Raw genomic sequence first — 17561 nt, 5'->3', positions numbered from 1 at the left:
GCTCCGGGTCAGTGGTGGTTCGGGGCAGGGGGCTTTCCTGGGGGACCTCCCTGCCCGTCTCCCAGTGGTGCCACCCAGGCCATGCCCTCCAAGCGTGAGAGGCAAGTCAGGGTGTTGGCTTCCTGGCTGGCCTGAGGGGAGCCAAGAGGAAGGGCCTGGATCCCCTTCTTAGACAGTCATTGTGGGGACTGGACTGCAGGAATCTCGGGGTGGTTTTTCCTCCCTTTCTGGGATCTATGGTGGCATTCTCCTGGTGGGCCCAGGCCAGAGAGCCTTGGTCTGGGGGCCTGGGAGAGTCAGGCTGGAGGCAGCCCATTCACCTGGGGAACTACTCACCTGGGTGGCAGGCCCTCCCCGTGTTCTCGGCTTCTCTGTCCTTGGGGACCTTCTCCCCAAGCCCGGAGCCTTCTTTCTGGCTCCTGGCCGGATCAGTCGGCTGTGTTGGCATTCAGGCACATCCAGATCCCTGCAGCAACTTTTACAGATGAGGGAACTGAGGCAGACAGAGGGGAGCGACCCACCCAGGCTCACACAGCTAGGGAGTGGATGTCTGGACGCAAACTCGGGTCTTTCTAGGTCTGGGCCCGGTGCTCTGACTTTGTAAGGGAATCTGTGGGATGGGAGAAAGCTCCTGGAGCCTCACTCTGCCTTTGTTTCCCCAGCAGTCATAAGGTGGCACCGCCAGGGTAGTTTAGGTGTGTGCACTCCCCATGTGTGTGTGGGTGCCCATATGTATGTGTGTGCACAGGCCTGTGTGCGTGAAGTGTGTCTGCAGCTTTCGGTACACTGGAGCCTTGGGAGCCCCCTTCTCTGAAATCACCAGTAACCTCTTTAGAAGTCAGGAGAGGAGAGCAGCCGAGGAGTCCCCACACTCGTGCTGGGGGCCCAGTAGGGTCCCCTAGGGGTTGGGGCCACTCTTGGGAGGAGGGCACCGCACAGGCCTCCTCTCCTCCCATTCTCCCTCCCCCCATTTCTGTCCTGCTCTGAGCAGCCCTGGGGCAGCCGAGGTGGGGGGGCGGCCAGGCCCAGCCCACCACAGGGTTCTGCCTCCCGGGCCTCATGGCATGTTGGCTGCACTTGTGTGACACAAAGCCCACATCCACGTCTGTGCGCGTGTTGTGCTCATACACATGTGTGCTAGCATGTAGGCACCACGCCATGCATATGATCATGCATCTGTGGGCACGCCGCATTCCATTCGTGTATCTCCAAGCACAGACCTGCAAACAAGTGTATTTACACATGTGATGTGTGCATGAGTTGTGTGTCCATGTTTGCATGTCTGTGCTGCAGACTTCACATTTTCACTCACATGCGTGTTGGCATGGACTATGTGGGTAGGCCAGCCCCCTCCCCTTTTCTTGCCCTCTCTTCTGAATTGGGGGGCAGCCACAGTGGGGGTGCTGGGTGGGGCTTGGGTCTTGCCTCCCCACCCCCTTCTTGTCTGCTCCCTGGGTGCTGGGCCAGTCTTCCTGCTGAAGGGAGACCCCTTGCTCCAACCTCACCAGACATGACCCTCCTTTGCACCTCAGTTTGCCTATTTGTAAAGGGAGGAGCAGAATACCTCGGGGAGGGTTGGGGAGCAACTGTCTCTGTTTGCTGAAGTGACCTGCCGTTCCTTTGGGAATCCAGGGCCCCCCAGATAAAGACCTGAGGGGGCCACTGTGACTCTGCCCCCTTTGGGTAGCTGAAGGTGTCAGCCCCAGCGGAAAGGAGGGCGCACTCTGGGTCCTGAATGTGGCTGCCCTGGCAAGTTCCAGTTGCTGCCTGGGACTGTGTGGGCAGACCGCTGAACTGACTTTAGTCTTAGGCGAACTTGGGGTCCCCCAAAGGCAAAAGGGGGAAAGCTGGGTCCAAAGCGATTCTTTGGAGAGCAACCTTAGAGTCTGAGTGAACCTCAGGTTCAGTATGAATGAGTCAAGTGGGTGGACTCTGAGGGGAGGCTGGGTGCCCCCAGCCAGAGGGTGGCACTCCCCCCACCCTCCATCCCTGCCTCACCCCTCAAGACACTGAGGAGAGTCAGAACATTTTCTGGGGAGAAAAGCCCAAAGGAGGTGGGGCCCCAGGGGAGGGAGACTGGGAGCACCTACCCCATCCTGAGAGTTGGGGAGCCGATGGTATAAGGAGCCACTGTTTTCTCATCTCTCCCCCCCCCAAAAAATATTAAAGTAAAAAGTATAGAATGGAGGAGGCTCGGTTGATGAAGATCCTGGCATCAGAGTGGACTGCAAGTCTAAAAAGCATTCAGTTCAGAGGCTTCCTTCCTGGGCCACTGGCCCAGGTCACCCAGCCAGTTGAGGAAAGGCCCTCCAGTGGACCGGGCAGGGTGTCCTCCATTCTGGGGGTGGGGAGCCTCTCAATCCATCTGTCTGTAAAACACTGACAGCTGCTGGGGGTTCCTCCCTCAGAGTCCCCCTGAACCTCTCCCCCACTGTTGCTGTTGGGCTGCAGGGAGGGTTAGGCTCACGACCTGGGGGGCACCTCTGCCAGTCACTCACTGGGCTCACTTCTCTCTCTCTCTAGGAAGTCCAAGGCAAAGCCCAATGGGAAGAAGCCGGCCCCTGAGGAGAAGAAGCTCTACTTGGAACCTGAGTATACCAAGTCCAGGATCACTGACTTCGAGTTCAAGGAGCTGGTGATGCTGCCACGGGAGATCGACCTCAATGAGTGGCTGGCCAGCAATAGTGGGTAGCCCCCAATGCCCACACCCACTCCTCCTTTGGTGCCCAGTGATGCTCTTGCCTGGCCTGACTTCCGGGGAGCCCTTCTGTCCCCCAGAGAGGAGCGGGCAGATCCCACCACTGTGGGCATCCCACTTCCTCCCAGCCCGTTGGTGCTATCTTTCCTCGGGGCCTGCTGCCTGGCCTGCTCAATTCTGGTCCCTGAGATCATCCCAGGGCTCTCATCCTCACAGCATCTCCCTGACCCTCACTTCCCCAGAGTTCTGCCTTGAGTCCTTCGGTGACTATGGGGTGTCTGCCCAGTGGGTCACCCCAGGGTCCATGGGGGTAGTGCCCAGGTGAAGGGCCTGGCCCAGGTTCGGGGGGTTGGGGCCCCAGAGAGTGGTGGGTGGAGCCCTGGCTGAGCAGAGCCCCCAGCTCTTTCCCACCAGCGTCAACTGCTCTAGCTCTGCCCCTCCAAGGGCAGACATGTTCAGGACCCTCTGAAGTCTTCTGAGAGGCTGGGGGTGGGGGGCAGCCCCTGCACGGGGGCTCTCTGACTTAGGGTCGGCCTGGTCTTCTCGAGGATGGTCAGTGGCTGTACCCATCAATACCCTGGCTGTCAGTGGGGGGGCTTGGGGGTGCCCCTGGTCACACCTTTTTCTCTCCTTTCTTCCAGCGACCACCTTTTTCCACCACATCAACCTCCAATATAGCACAATCTCCGAATTCTGCACAGGAGACAGCTGCCAGACCATGGCCGTGGGCAACACGTGAGTGGGAGCCTGGGGTGCTACCGGTGCCCAAGGGGTGCGGGAGGCCCTCTCAGGGCTGCCCCAAGGCTCTTTGTCAGTAGCCATTGACTTTCATGGGGAAAGGGAATGAGGAGCCCCTGGGGGCACCCCACCTCTTGAGACCCTGGGGAGTCTGCTCAAAGGGCTGGCATTAGAGGGAGAAAGGGGCCTGGGAGGGCTTTAGAGGGGCAGGCTGGGTGGGAGTAGACCTTGAAGGGAGAGGATCAACAGGCCAGAGCTGGGGAGCAAGGCCTGCCATGCGGGGGGGGGGGGGGCTCCAAAGACCCGCCTGCATTCCATTAGGGGAATACTCCTGGGAGTTTGGGACCTTCACAAAGGGAGGGGGAGAGCCCCTCTTCTAACTGGTGAGTGGTGATTCCTCAGTTATCCTCTTTGGAACCCCAGAAAGCACGTGTGTGTGTGTGTGTGTGTGTGTGTGTGTGTCAAATCTCAGCATCTGTCTGTGTGTGTCTCTGTGTGTCTGTCTGTGTCTGACTGTGTGCACACTCTGCTTTCAGAGGACCAGTGACACATAAGAGGCACGTATTTTAAGCTGGTTGATCGTTCAGTCAGTTGACTACATTGAATTTCCCAGTAGTCAATATTTCCTGTGAACTGGGGCCCAGGGGCTCCTTCGCCTCTGTTGGAATGAGAGCCTGCTTCCCAAGTAATGGTGCAGATTAAAGAAATCACATTTGTGAGCGCCTGTCACAGGCCTACCACGCAGCCACTGTTTAATGGATGATAGCTATTATTGTCTGTCCTCATTATTATTAGATGACAATCCCATTTTTCATATACTCTTAGGCCCGCTATGTGGAAGAGGGCTTCTCTGGCTTCTGGTGGTCTCAGGAGGCAGAACAAGGAACAGTGAAGGGAATCCCAGAGAAACGTCCCAACAATCACAGATGCCCAAAGCTGCCTCAGTTGAAGGGGGGATAACCCACTTGAGTGTGTCATAGAGAGCCCTTTCTCAAGGGTGGGTCAAACCTCTGAGGGTCTGATTCTCTCAACTTGGGGGTGGGTACCTTTTTGTTTTGTTTTGTTTTAGGTTTTTACAAGACAAATGGGGGTTAAATGGCTTGCCCAAGGCCGCACGGCTGGGTAATTAAGTGTTTGAGACCAGATTTGAACCCAGGTGCTCCTGACTCCAGGGCTCGTGCTCTATACACTGCGCCACCTAGCCGCCCCCATGTGGGTACCTTTTAAATCAGAAAGTGGACCTGACTTGATAAGATCAGATCTTGGACTTTGCTACAGTATTTTCTATGCAGAGACTAAGCAACCTCATTCCTTCTTTTAAGAGAGTCCTTCTGTGACTCCCTCTGGCCCATCAGGTCCTGTGAGAAGGCCCCAGCCCTCAGTGGTGTCTGCCAGGTGCTGCTGAGTTTGTTCCCAGTTCAAGCCTCATACCCATGATTCCTCTGCTGCCTCCTCAGTATCTTTTCTTTTTAGAAGGGCTTTGGGAAAATCCTCTTAGAGTCTGATCCTTCTCTGATCACTTGTTTACATGGGAGGACCCTGATCAAATCTCAGTGATAGGAGGGAGAGTGACTACAAGCATGACTGTCTCTGCAGTGCCTCATAATTGCAAGGGAGCACCAGGGCCCTGATATCAGGGTTGGGTAGTGGGGACAGAGAGAGGATAATGCTTAGGCACCAGGCACCTACTAAATTATGTACTGAGCACCAAGGTCATCATCCCTGCCCTCAAGGAGCCCCCACTCTTAAGAGAGGAGACAAATGTGAATACCAACTTGATGGGGGTAAATGAGAAGGAAAGGCAAAGGTGTGGGTTAGGGCTGGTGGGGGTGCAGGACTGTACAGGCAGGAAAGCTCTCTTCTAGATCATGGGATTTGAACTAAGTCTAGAAGGCGCTCAGGAGAGAACCATTGAATGTGTGATGGACAAGGAAGATCATGGCAACCAGTGTTTCTGTATTGTAGCTTGGGGAGGAGAGCAGACAGAAAAGGGCCAGGTCATGAAGGGCTTTAAAAAAGTCATACAGAGGAATTGATCTTAGGGGAAATGGGGAGACATTGCAACTTATTGGGAAAGAGAATAACATGGTCAGCTCTGTACTGAAGGCATAGTGGTAGCTGAGTGGAAGATAGACTAGAATAGGTAAGACAGCTGAGGAGGGAGACCCACCAGGAGGGTGGGGCAATAGTTAGACATAGGAGCAGGGGCAGGGGGGAGAAGGGGGCGTACTGGGAGACAGGAGAGGCGGAACCGACCAGGGATGCAGCGGAGACGAAACCGACTGGGAATGCGGCGGAGGCAGAACCAACCGGGGATGCGGCAGAGTTGAAATTGACTGGCCTTGGCACTATATTGTATTTGGGGGGATGGGAGGGAGGTGAGAATGAGGAGTCCAGGATGACACTTAGGTTTTGAACATGAGGGACTAGGAGGATGGATTTGAGCTCCATAGTAATGGTAAGAAAGGGGTGTGGTGAGGAAAGAGGGTGCCCATCAACAGGCTGAATTTGAGGGTGAGACTGGGCATAATTATAAGGGGTCTATTGGAGAAGATGGGAGTTAGCTCCATGGTCAAGATAGAGTCTCTGTCACTCCTCAAAAGACAGTCAGCCAGGATCTTTGTGAGGTACAAGGCCTCAATTGCAGTCATGGGTGTTCTTAACTTACATCAGGGACCAGAAGTCACCAAGAGAGTAAATAAATGAGGTTCAGGTATATTGCATTCCTGTGGTCTCTTGTGATGTGACCCTGTAGAGGAGAACCGCTTAGTTCAGGTTTGAGAGTGCTCTTGTTTCTTGCTTTAAAGCTGGATGAGGCCTAGTTAATGATGGAATGCACAAGACTAGGAAAATGCCCCCCTCCACCTCTGCTTCGGTCCTGCAGTCTTCTGACCAGACCATTGAAAGAATAAAAAGAAGCATCCCTGTAGATGGATAGCCTAAAGGAATGGACTGAGCTTCCCTTTTGCCAAGCTTCCAGCTGAAGTGGAGATCCTGGGACTCTGAAGGGCCTTCAGGGATAATGGCCTTTCATTAGCAATCCTCTCATACATGCTTTTAGGAAGCCTCATTTCCACATTGTTCCTGAAAAAAGCTTCTGGATCTGGTTGAATTGGTAGCCTTGGGCCAATGTGTAAAAAATGTGGGAGTGACAAAGACTTTCACCTGGAAGGCAGGGGGACTGTAGAGTTGGATTTGGTGTCAGAAAATGCTTCCTTACTGAACAACTGGAAAAGAGTGTTGCATTGGGGTATGGGGTGGCGACCCATCAACTCTGGCCATCTCTGCCTGCCATTGACTTGTTCTGTGACGGTGAACAGGAATTTTCAAAATCTTTGTCATCTGTAAAATGGGTGGATTGGGTTCAACATGCCCATTGAGACAGAGATGATCTCCTCACTCACCTGATTATGTTGCCTGGGAGTTTTACACTGATGAGAGAGAAGAGGGTTACTTTGTCCCAGTTTTCATTTCGTGTGGCTCTTTATTAGGGCCCTATAGTGTGCTGAGGATGTTTCAGAAGGTGAGGCTGAAAAGAGAAGATGGGGGCCATCCTCCCACCTCCACCAAGGTCTGAGAACTCCCCAGGATCCTATTAATCAACTGAGTCAATCCGGGCAAATCCAAGTTGGCAGTATTTCCCTGTCTGCTCTCACTATTGAGACTGCCAACCAGTAGGGCATCTCTACTGGCTGACCTTTTGCCATTCCATTAGGATGGCTGCAGTAGTAATATTCCTGTGTTCAGAGAGCTGAAGTATGAGCAAGTACATAAAGTTCACATCCAGGAAAGAGCAGGGATGAGCGGAGCAAATCTCATCATGTCCATCCATCCCATGGAGATGGATTTCTAAAGGTCACACCCCCACCCCCACAGAGAGCAGCACTGTTAGCACTATGATCAAACTGCTGTCAATCAGGCAAAAGTCAGTACCCGTTTGAGAGGGGAGGAAACTGAGGCCCAGCCAGGAAGAGTTGGGACTCCAAGCTGTCTTTGAACACCAAGCATGAGAAGGAGGAAGAGCCTTCTGACCTACCTTTAGATACCACCTTCCTTCCTTAGAATCTTTAGGAGGTTGCAGGTCAGGAGTGGGTCCTGAGTGATTGACCCTAACTTGGCCTCAGTTGTGACTTCTGTCTAAGAGCTTCATCTACCATTAGCTTTCTGGAAAACTTGGATCTCAGGAACCCATCTGGTGCCCACTGGGTAGGGAGGTGGCTTAAGTCCAAGGGCGCACAGGTGGGAGCTAGGGTACTGCCCAAGTTTTGTCCAACCCTGGGCTACGCTGTACATCTTTTCCATCTTTCCTAGATCCCCTCGGTTATAAGCTTCTTCCCATAGGACATCTACCATTTCAGCCAGGGCAATTTATCTGTTGGTCCCAAAGTGCTAATCCTGAGAGCCTTAAAACCTAGACACTTCATAAATTGCCCACCTCCTCTTCCTCCCACCCCAAGTCTTGGTCCTTGCGCACCCAGCTTCTTGCTCGGTCCCTTGACAGACCCTTTAGTGTGAGGAGGGGCAGAGATACAGCCCAGCTTCCTTGATTTACCAGGAGGGGGGCAAGGAAAAAGAAGCTGATAGCATCAGATCTGGAGCATCAGCTGAGACCGAGGCTAAGAGCAGATTGTGGGGAGGAACAGTGTGGCAAGCTGACCTGCCTCAGAGGGGAACTGCATGGAAGCGGCAGGCTGACTTGGGTCTGGATGGGATGGGGCGGGGTGGGTGAGATCCCATTTCAGGAGACTTGGATGGGGGTGGGGGGCTGTTCTGCTCTCTCCAGTTTTTGGCTACTGGTACACTTGTTTCTCATTATTGTGGCCAACCAGTTCTGTCTGTATACAGTAGGTGCTTAATCCATGTTTTTGGTAGGTTGGATGGGAGGCCTCTGCTGCATAGCCTGGGCTGACTTGGTATCTGGCTGACCCTCAACCAGCTCTGATTGGTGAGGAGGAGGCAGGGATCGGGAGTAAGAGAGGGTTAGTCCCGGGAAGCAACCACTGGGCCACCAGGACAGGGGAGCCTCACCCAGCATGGGGGAGCCTCCTAAACCAAAAGGCTTCTTGGTCCCTCGCCCCACAGGCAATACTACTGGTATGATGAGCGGGGAAAGAAAACCAAATGCACGGCCCCCCAGTATGTCGACTTTGTCATGAGCTCAGTGCAGAAATTGGTGACCGATGAGGACGTCTTCCCTACAAAATACGGTATGCTGTCTGCCCCTGACCCATGAGGGTTCCAGACACTCAGCCACTGGCGGGGGGGAGGGCACAGGTGCAGGTCAAAGGAGGAGTTGAGCTTCCCCTGCCTCACCCCCTCCTCATCCAGGGGTTGCTGCTTTCTGCTTCTCTTTCCTCAGAGACCGTAGGGTGCATGGGCCCCCTCCTTATGTGTAGCCCTTGTCCCCGATCACCCACGGTTAAGCTGATTTCACAGGAGGTCCATTATGTGGTGCAAACAAAGAGCACGGGCTCTGCCCCCTCCCCCAGCTTCCATTTTTACTCCATGGATACAGAGAAGGAAAGAGAAGGGGACCTGAGTTCAGTGGGACCCTAGAGCTGAGCCCCCCAGAGAAGGGCTGGGACAGGAATGGCAGAGGGGGGCCCCTGGCCCCCTTCTCAGGGCAGTGTTGAGGCCATGATGCCTCCTGGGGAGGCCAGAGGCCTGGAGTAATGTGAGGAGGAAAGAACAGGGTCTTCAGCTGGGGTGGGAGCCCCTCCTGAGAAGGGGCAGGGCTTGGCCTGGGTGCTTCCAGAGGACAGGTCCTGCCTGTGCTCTCCTTGTACCCCAGCCCCGAAGTGCTCCCAGAGAGTTTCATCAGGGTTGACTGGGGAAGGGGGCGGTGGCTGGAGCCCCCATCCCTGGCTCTCACACCCTTTTCTCCTCGCCCTGCCAGGCAAGGAGTTCCCCAACTCCTTCGAGTCGCTGGTCAAGAAGATCTGCCGGTACCTGTTCCACGTGCTGGCCCACATCTATGCAGCCCACTTCAAGGAGACCCTGGCCCTGGAGCTGCACGGACACTTGAACACGCTTTACACACACTTCATCCTGTTCATCAGGGAATTCAACCTGGTGGACTCCAAGGAGGTCACGGTCATGGACGACCTCACCGAGGTCCTGTGCAGCGGGGGCGGCGGGGGCGCCAACGGCAGTGGGGGCAGCGGCGGCGGCGGGGCACAGAACCACGTGAAGGAGAGATGAGCCTTCCCGGGGGGCCAGGACGCCTGCGACCCTTGGGGACGAGCGGCCACCCCGAGTCTCCAGTCGTGCGCCTGCGTGTGCGTGTGTCCCATCCACGCGCACACCCACGCGCCCCGGCACGCTCACAGACTCGGCAGCGGACATTCGGGAGATGGCGAGGGCGCCCCGGGACTCGCGGGCTGGGCGCCCTCGCTGCGCCGGCGACGCGGGGGCTTGTCCCGGTGCCCTGGCCGTGGCTGACGAGGCCCAGCCCCGTGGGGCTGGTGTGTGGCCCGGCCCACGCCTCCTTGGGTTCTGGGCTTTTTTCCTGTCCTTGGTTTCCTGTGCAGAGAAGCCGCTTGAGCTTCTGTTCTGAGCAGCGACTTTTCCTTCGGCAGTGACCGTGGCCGGGCCGTGGCCGTGGCCGTGGCCGACTTGTCTGGACTTCTTGCTTTGGTTTCGTTTTTACCCGGATTCCCCTGGAGCTGCCCCGCACCAGCACTTCGAGGGCTTCGGGAGCTGCTCACACTCGCCACTGACCTGCTGGCCAGTGGGCGTGGCGGGGGAGAAGAAGGGTGTGTTCAGGTGGCGGGCACTGGAGAATGGGCCAGGGCCAGACCGCACAGCGCCAGCTTCTTTTAGTTCATCTGTTCAATGATAATAAAAAATCCTCCCTCAGGCCTGAGACCTGTTTCTTGTCCGCATTCCCAGTGGCCACAGTGGGAGTTGAGGTGGTCCCCTGCAGGCAGAAATGGGGGTGGCCCCTGGTCTCCCCTGTGGGTGGACTCCCAGATCAGCTGTGGGGCTTTAGGTACCTGAACACTGCTAGACCAGGGATCTGGGGAGTACCACCAGGCATCACCACCTTCTGGTGGACTTAGGGTTGGCTAGGCTAGTTGCAGCCCACCCAAGAGTCAGCCATCAGGCACCTAGGCAACTCTATGAGTTAGGGGTGATGGGGGTGCCTAGGTCAGGAGCTGAATGACAGGCATAGCAGTTCACACCTATGTGTCTGTAAATGCACGTGAACAGCCGCAGCGTGGACACATGGTCAGTCACCTCGAGGAAAGGGTCCTGGGGACAGGCAGGCAAGAACCCCTGTAGAGAGTTCATCTGAGCTGAATTTTGCAGGAAACCCAGGATTTCATGAGCCTTTCAGAAGTAGGGGAGCTGGTTTTCAGAGATATGAGGGTCACAAGCCTGGAAAGAGGAAGGGTCAGACTGAGGGGTCCCAGCCAGGGGGCTTCATCTTGGTGCCAGTGGTGGGCTGAGTTGACCACATGAGGTCCCTGAGCCGAGGACTGGCGACGGCTGGAGAAGCAATATGGGGAAAGAGGTTGATGGGGAGAGGGTGTTCTGTGTTAAGGGGTCTTGCCCTCGCCTGGACTCAGCACAGTCCCCTGGAGCAGGGAGGATGTGCCAACAGAACCCTTTCAGAGCTAGACAAATCTAACTGAAAAGACATCAAGAAAGAAGTTAAGGGTTTTAGAAAAGCGAGCTATGACCAATGTTTATTCCCTGTGCATGGCAAGCAATAGGACATAGAATCTTGGCAAATGTGCAGGAAGAAATATTAAACATTCTTGACTGACCACAATGTGGTAAAAATAATTCAATTAAAGACCATGAAGGAAAGAATTAAAATTTAACTGGAGATTAATTTTCTGGAAAGAAAATGGGTGGGTTAACAAAACAAAACTAGGAATTGATCTTTCAAAAGCAACAAGTAGATAAAATGCTAATTAATGTGAGTAAAAATGAGAACAATTACTGAAAGCTCTGTGGAGGATGGATAGGAAAGGAAGAGGCTGGAAACAGGAAATAAGAATGCCTTCATCTTTTTTCTTTTTTTGCTTTAAAAAAAAAATTCTGAGCCTAGATACCTCAAAGAACATTTCATACACTTGGCTGGGCACAAAAGGATTCTGTGGGAAGTCAGAAATCTTGTTTTATGTTTGACTCTGAAGGTCTGTGTTGGAGTGATATATTGGGGGAAAATGTGTTTACATGTGTCTAGGTGCAGTGTTCAATAGAAGTGTGTGGGGTGTGGGTGGTGTGAGTGAAGAGGACAGGACCGGGTGAGGGTGTGGTGTGTGCAGGTGTTGCACGATTGCACCTTTCCTTCCAAAGCTGCCTTGCCTGTTTCCTTGATTCTCTTCTGTGCATTTTACTTTCTTGGCTTCCCAGCCACTGTGCCGCCTCATTTCTGAAAAGAAATTGGGGGTGACAGGAGCATTTGGGGCTCGGGGCTTCCCGGTCTCTCCCTGGGTCTTTACTGTGTTGCCATCCTCACATGTGCTCCTGGGTTGGCTCCCACCCTGGGTCAGGATCCTCTGATCTCATCCCTCGGTGCCCACCATCCAGTTCCATCGCCTTTTCTGGACTGGAGTTGCCTGGGCCCATTTTTATGAGACACCAGGGAAGGAGATGAGAAGGGAGGAGATCCTGGAGGGTTTGGGGTTGAGGGCTCTGATGCCACCTGTAGGGTGTCAAACCTTGCCCAGAAGGGTGGCTGACCAACCTGGGCACCTCCTGTCCAGAAGAGTTACACTTTAATCACCCCAGCCAATGCCCATCACTGTAAAATTTCAGGCACCAGAGCTGCCTTCCAATGAGGAACCCATCTGACTTTTTTTTAGGGGTTCCTCTAGTGCCACAGTGCTGGACTCAGGTATGAATCCTGGGTTTGAGCTCCAGCTCTCACATTGACTCGTATGTGACCTGGGGCTGACCCGTCACCTCCCTGGATCTCAGTCTTCCCACTACTATAACAGGGTTTGAGAGGCCCAAGACTGGCTCCCATCTGAGCTGAGAGGGTTTAGGGCGTTCTTCTGAGGCTGCTAGCATCTCATGGGGACCCTCAGGCTGCCGGATGCAGGGGGATCTCTGGAGAACTGACAATTGACAGCCTGCTCCACTGGCCGTTTCCAACTTTCTGGCATAGAGTATGAAGGCCACCTGGTGGCCGGAAGCCATCACTGCAGCTATCTGGGCCCCATGCTGGTGACCGGGAGTCATCCTGGGGGAGGAGAGCCCCCAGATTGCCCTCAGAGAGAGCCCAGCCCATGGAGTCTGACCTGTGTCATCCAGATGACCTAACCATCAAGTGCTGAGCTGCCGTGTCCTAATAACTAATAAAACCCCCAGGGAGTTGGGCAGGCTCTGGGGTCAATAGGTCTGCTCTAATTCCATTTTACAGGTGGGGGAACTGAGGCACAGAAGCAGCAAGGTGGCTCAGTCCGGCAGTGGCCCAAGTTTAGCTATGCCCTCTCTCCTCCTTGTATCACTCTTAATTCTTCTCTCCCCTCAACCTTCACCAAAGGCTCTGAGAAAGGAATCATTGCCCCACCCCGCCCCAAGACCCAGGGCCCAGGGCTGACCTGGCCATCTAACTTACCCCTCTGGGGTCCCAGTGTCCCCTTGACAGGCAGCCTGCACTCCATCAACCCAATATGCTCGCCTTACTATGGCTTCTCCCCTCCCTGTGACATTGTCCTGGGGGGGGGGGGGCTACAAGATAATCAAGAACAGCAACCTCTGGAGGAATCAGGGGAACTTAGCCTTGAAGAAAGAAAACTGGCAGAAGTCTAGTCTTGGCATAGGAGAGGATGGGTATGAACGTATTGATGGGGGAAATGGGAGTCTCAAGTCCAGGGGACACCCCAGTTTGTCTAAAAAAATTAAGCGTCCATGAAAGGGAGCAACATGGAATCAACCTGGAAAGACGAGTAGGAGCCATGTGGGCACTGAGCAGAAGGACTTGCACTTTATCCTCCTACAAAGAAATAGGCCATCCCCGAAGATTCTTAAATTTTAGGAAGATTAACTTTGCAACTTGAGAAGGATGGAGAGAAGGACAAGAGCATTTCTATATCATCTACTACACACCAGGTCCTAGGATCTGACTGATAATAACTCTGGGCTAGGACTGTCATAGCCCCCATTTTATAGTTGAGGAAACAGAGGCAAACAAGTTAGGTGACTTGCCCAGGGTTACACAGTTAATAAGTTATCTGAGGTCTAATTCAAACTCTGGGGCAGCTAGGTGTCACAGTGGATAGAGCACTGCCCTTGGAGTCAGGAGGATGAGAGTTCGAATCTGTTGTCAGACATTTGACACTTACTAACTGTGTGACCTTGAGCAAGCCACTTCATCCTGATTACCTCTCATCCAGGGCCATCTCTGGTCTCCCTGATCCATATCTGGCCACGGGCTCCTAATGGCTCACTCAGATCCAATTCATGTGCTTGTCATGTTATCACCTGCCTGATGTCAGGATCTCCTTCGAGGATGAATCAATTTGAACTCAGGACTACATGACTCCAAGCCCAGAGTTGCACGGACTGTGGCATCACCCAACTGCCTTGATGGATGGGCTTGAAATAGTAGAGATCCAAGGCAGGGAAATCAATTAGAAGGCTATTGAAATAGGGAGAAGTGATAAGGGCCAAACTAGGGTGGCTATATGAGTAGAGAATGGAATGGATGCAGAGAGGTGAAAGGAGGATCATCAAGCCTTAGCAGCTGATTGGATGGGAGGGTCAGGAATGGGGATCAGCAGCAGACACATCTGAACGGCACAACCCAGGTGATTGGCGGGGTGGTGGCATACTGGACAAGTCTGCAGGAGGGCTGTTAATTTGGTGTGGATGGGTGAATTTGAGGAGCAGAGGGGCCACAGAGAGGGAGCTGTCCAGCAGGCTCCTCTCCATTCGGGCTGGAGCTCAGGAGGGAGAGAAGAGGAGTGGAAGGTGAGCATAGCTCCAAGGAGAGTCTGGAGGAGGGGATGGAACAGCTCAGAGGGCTCGGGGCTTTTGAAATGTGAAGAAGAGCCAGCAGTTTCCAGGCCTAGGGAGGGATGAGAGCTTCTGCCCTCTGCCCTCCACAGCCTCTGTTTGGAGTGTTGTGTCCAGTTCTGGACTCCCAGAATCAGTTAGGAAGAAGCAGGAAAGGGTCCCGTGGTTGGCTAGGATGGGGAAGGGCTTATCCAAGTGCTGGGAGAAAGTTTTGAAGAGGCAGATTGAAACCAGGATATTTCTTTTTTTGTTTTTTTTGGAGGTTTTTTTTAGGTTTTTGCAAGGCAAATGGAGTTAAGTGGCTTGCCTAAGGTCACACAGCTAGGTAATTATTAAGTGTCTGAGGCCGGATTTGAACTCAGGTACTCCTGACTCCAGGGCCGATGCTTTATCCACTATGCCACCTAGCCACCGCTGAAACCAGGATATTTCTTTTTTTTTTCCAGTCAGAATTTTATTTGGAAACATCACTGTGAGCCTGGCCCGTGCTACACAGCACCATTGGAAACACGTCTTCACCACTTTCCCGAATCATACAATTCTTACTCATACCAGGACACTACAGCAATCTTGAATTTCAAATGATCACATCCAAGGAATTTTCAGCACTTGACATTTAACCCCACAGTACAATAATCTACCTATATTTAAGATTAATATATAGCATGGGAAATTGAAAATTCTTGCTCCATAAATGTTATGAACATGTCAAATCTTGATAAATAAACATCCAGTGAAGAGAAAAATGACAATTCGAATTCATCTTTATACACAGAGTACTAAGAGCAAATGGGTAGGGAGATTGCACAGCTGCCTGGTGGACCCCAGGAGGCCTCGGGCCCAGCCAGTCCGGTTCAGGCGCCGTCCAATGCGATGCGGTGCAACACAGACAGAAGAGTCACTAAGACATTGCGCATTTACAAGACCAACTACCGACTGGACAAGTGCACCAAATGTCAGGCCATTCGTTCTGAAGCAAATTGGGAAGGATGGGGGTGGTTCAAGACAGGTCTTTGCATCACACTCTGTGGCTTAGGGGTGACTTGGGGTTGGGTGGGGCCCTGGGAAAAAGGAGAAAAGAGGGTCTACTTTGTAGAGAGAATGAGGGCCACAATCAGGCCATACAGGCCAAGCACCTCAGTGAAGAGCAGAATCAGGATCATCCCCACGAATAGTCGGGGCTGCTGTGCCGTCCCCCGAACACCAGCATCTCCAACAATGCCAGTGGCAAAGCCAGTTGCCAGCCCGCTCAGACCTACACTGAGGCCTGCTCCCAGCTGAAGGAAGCTCTTGAACAGGGTGATATGCTCTGTCAGAGAGTTGGCGATGAGAACGGCCACCACCAGACCATAGATAGCAATGATACCAGCCATGACGACAGGAATGATTGACTTCATGATCAGCTCAGGTCGCATGACTGACATGGCTGCAATACCAGTGCCACTTTTTGCTGTGCCATAAGCTGCCCCAAGAGCGCTGAAGATCATGGCAGATGAGGCTCCAATGACGGCGAAGAAGGACGTGTACTCGGGACTCGTGGACATGTCTGCGTGCAATCGGCAGGCCGGAAGGTGGAAGGGCGAGGGGAGAGAGGCAAGGGCATGGGGCTGGGTAGCGGGTAAAGGACTGGAGGGCGGGCGGGTGGGAAGGTGTGAATCCGGGAGACCCAGGATATTTCTTAAGGATAATAGGAAGGGGATTGTATTTGTTTTTGTTGGGGGGGGGGGGGTGGAGAAAGTCCCTATGAGATTCTTTCTGAATGATATTTGAAGATTCCATTAGAATATGAGATCGCAGGGAAAACGAAGCCTACCAGCTGTCATCAAGGACAGCACGAGGAGCAAGATGGGGCCCAGTGCTTGGGGAACATTACAAGGAGTTCCCTATTGGGCACTTTCCCAAGAAGCCTGAGGTGTATCAAGGTGGGGTTGAGGGGTTCTTCTGGCTGGCTCCAAAGCATCCCATTTGTGCTCTTGGAGGGATTTGTAACTGAGTGTAGCCCCAACTGAGGTGGGATGACTTAAGTCATGAGAGCTTAGGGCTTGGGGCTTGACACCCTGGGTTTTAATAGTAGCTCTGCCTTTATTCCTGGGGACCTCAGGAGGTTTCTTTTAGGCATATCTGTGAGGGAAGAGCTCAAGGGCTTTGCTCAGATCACACAACTGCCAGTCAGAGGTGGCATCAGAGGACGATCTCCCTGCAATCTCTTCAGTCTGTAATAAAATGACCTTGAATTGGCCCAAGGCTTCTCCTTTTTAAAAAACAGGGGCATTGGCCTCTCTCTGATCTCCCCTTTTCCACCAGCTTCCCAAGGTTCCTGGCTCTCTCAGAAGCTCCCAGGAATGGGGACTTGTCCAGTCAGTAACCTGCCCTGGGGACACCTCGTGCAATGGAGAGAGTTCTGGACTCAAGCAACACTGGAAAGACCTGGGTATACATCTTTTCTCGGATGCTTGGGGAATCTCAGGGTAATCCTTCTCTTTCTCAGGGTCTCAGCCTTCTCTACAAAATGAAGGCACAAGACAGCCAACCTGCATGGGCTCCCTTTCCCAGAAGTACTTGTGTTGTCTCTTCCTGTCCAGAAGTCATCCTCCTTGCAGAGAAAACAGAAGTCCTGTTCCAAATTCCAAGTTATTGAGCAGTCAACAAGCCCCTTTCCTCCCTCTGGCCTCTAGCCTCTACCCTCCACTCCTCACCAGGGCAGAGAGTGGATAGAAATAGAACTTTCTGTTGGAATAATATGGACACCTAAGTCCCTATCCTGCACGGCTCTGCTGTGTGGCCCATCGTCATTCATCTTCTCTCTTTGGTTCAGTTGTGTTCAATTCTCTGTGACCCCACTGGGGCTTTCTTGACAGAGATACTGGAGTGGTTTTCTCTCCAGTTCATTTTAGAGATGAAGAAATTGAGGCAAATGAGGTGAAATGGCTTACCCAGACTCACACAGCTAGTAAAAATTTGAACTCAGGAAGATGAGTCTTCCTGGCTTCAGCTCTTGCACTCTATCCCCTGCAGCATCACATAGCTGTCCCTCTTTTCTTCTGTATGTCTTCTCCAAATCTAAGGTGCCTGGTCAACTCCCTGTGCATCCCTACTGGTTTCTTCAAAAAATTTCTCTTCTCTTCCCTCACTGGAATTCTTCTGGGAT

General features: G+C 53.1%; 2 protein-coding genes across 3 annotated transcripts in view; one reads left to right on the top strand and one right to left on the bottom strand.

The window, feature by feature from the left end:
• Positions 1–12789, top strand: part of MOB2 (MOB kinase activator 2) — an 84128-nt gene extending 71339 nt beyond the window's left edge. Inside the window, exons 2-5 of one of the 2 annotated variants that reach the window (XM_074230779.1) lie at positions 2524–2684; positions 3340–3433; positions 8519–8643; positions 9333–12789. In XM_074230779.1, the coding sequence (XP_074086880.1) occupies positions 2524–2684; positions 3340–3433; positions 8519–8643; positions 9333–9637 (685 nt within the window). In that variant the 3' untranslated portion in view covers positions 9638–12789. The remainder of the gene's footprint in view (positions 1–2523; positions 2685–3339; positions 3434–8518; positions 8644–9332) is intronic. The other variant, XM_074230780.1, reaches the window with a different exon arrangement.
• Positions 12790–15443: 2654 nt separating this feature from the next.
• LOC141516579 (V-type proton ATPase 16 kDa proteolipid subunit c-like) lies at positions 15444–15988 on the bottom strand. The gene has a single exon (XM_074227598.1). The coding sequence runs from the start codon at positions 15955–15957 to the stop codon at positions 15499–15501; it is 459 nt and encodes a 152-aa protein (XP_074083699.1). The 5' UTR covers positions 15958–15988; the 3' UTR covers positions 15444–15498.
• Positions 15989–17561: the final 1573 nt, after the last annotated feature.

Source organism: Macrotis lagotis, chromosome 3 (genome assembly GCF_037893015.1).
Source record: "Macrotis lagotis isolate mMagLag1 chromosome 3, bilby.v1.9.chrom.fasta, whole genome shotgun sequence".
NCBI lineage: Eukaryota > Metazoa > Chordata > Mammalia > Peramelemorphia > Peramelidae > Macrotis > Macrotis lagotis.
Note: the sequence above shows the minus strand (reverse complement) of the source record. Positions and strands in the feature narration are given on the sequence as shown.

Coding starts and splice junctions, on each gene's coding strand:
- LOC141516579 (XM_074227598.1), bottom strand. CDS start 15,957: ATGTCCACGAGTCCCGAGTACACGTCCTTCTTCGCCGTCATTGGAGCC.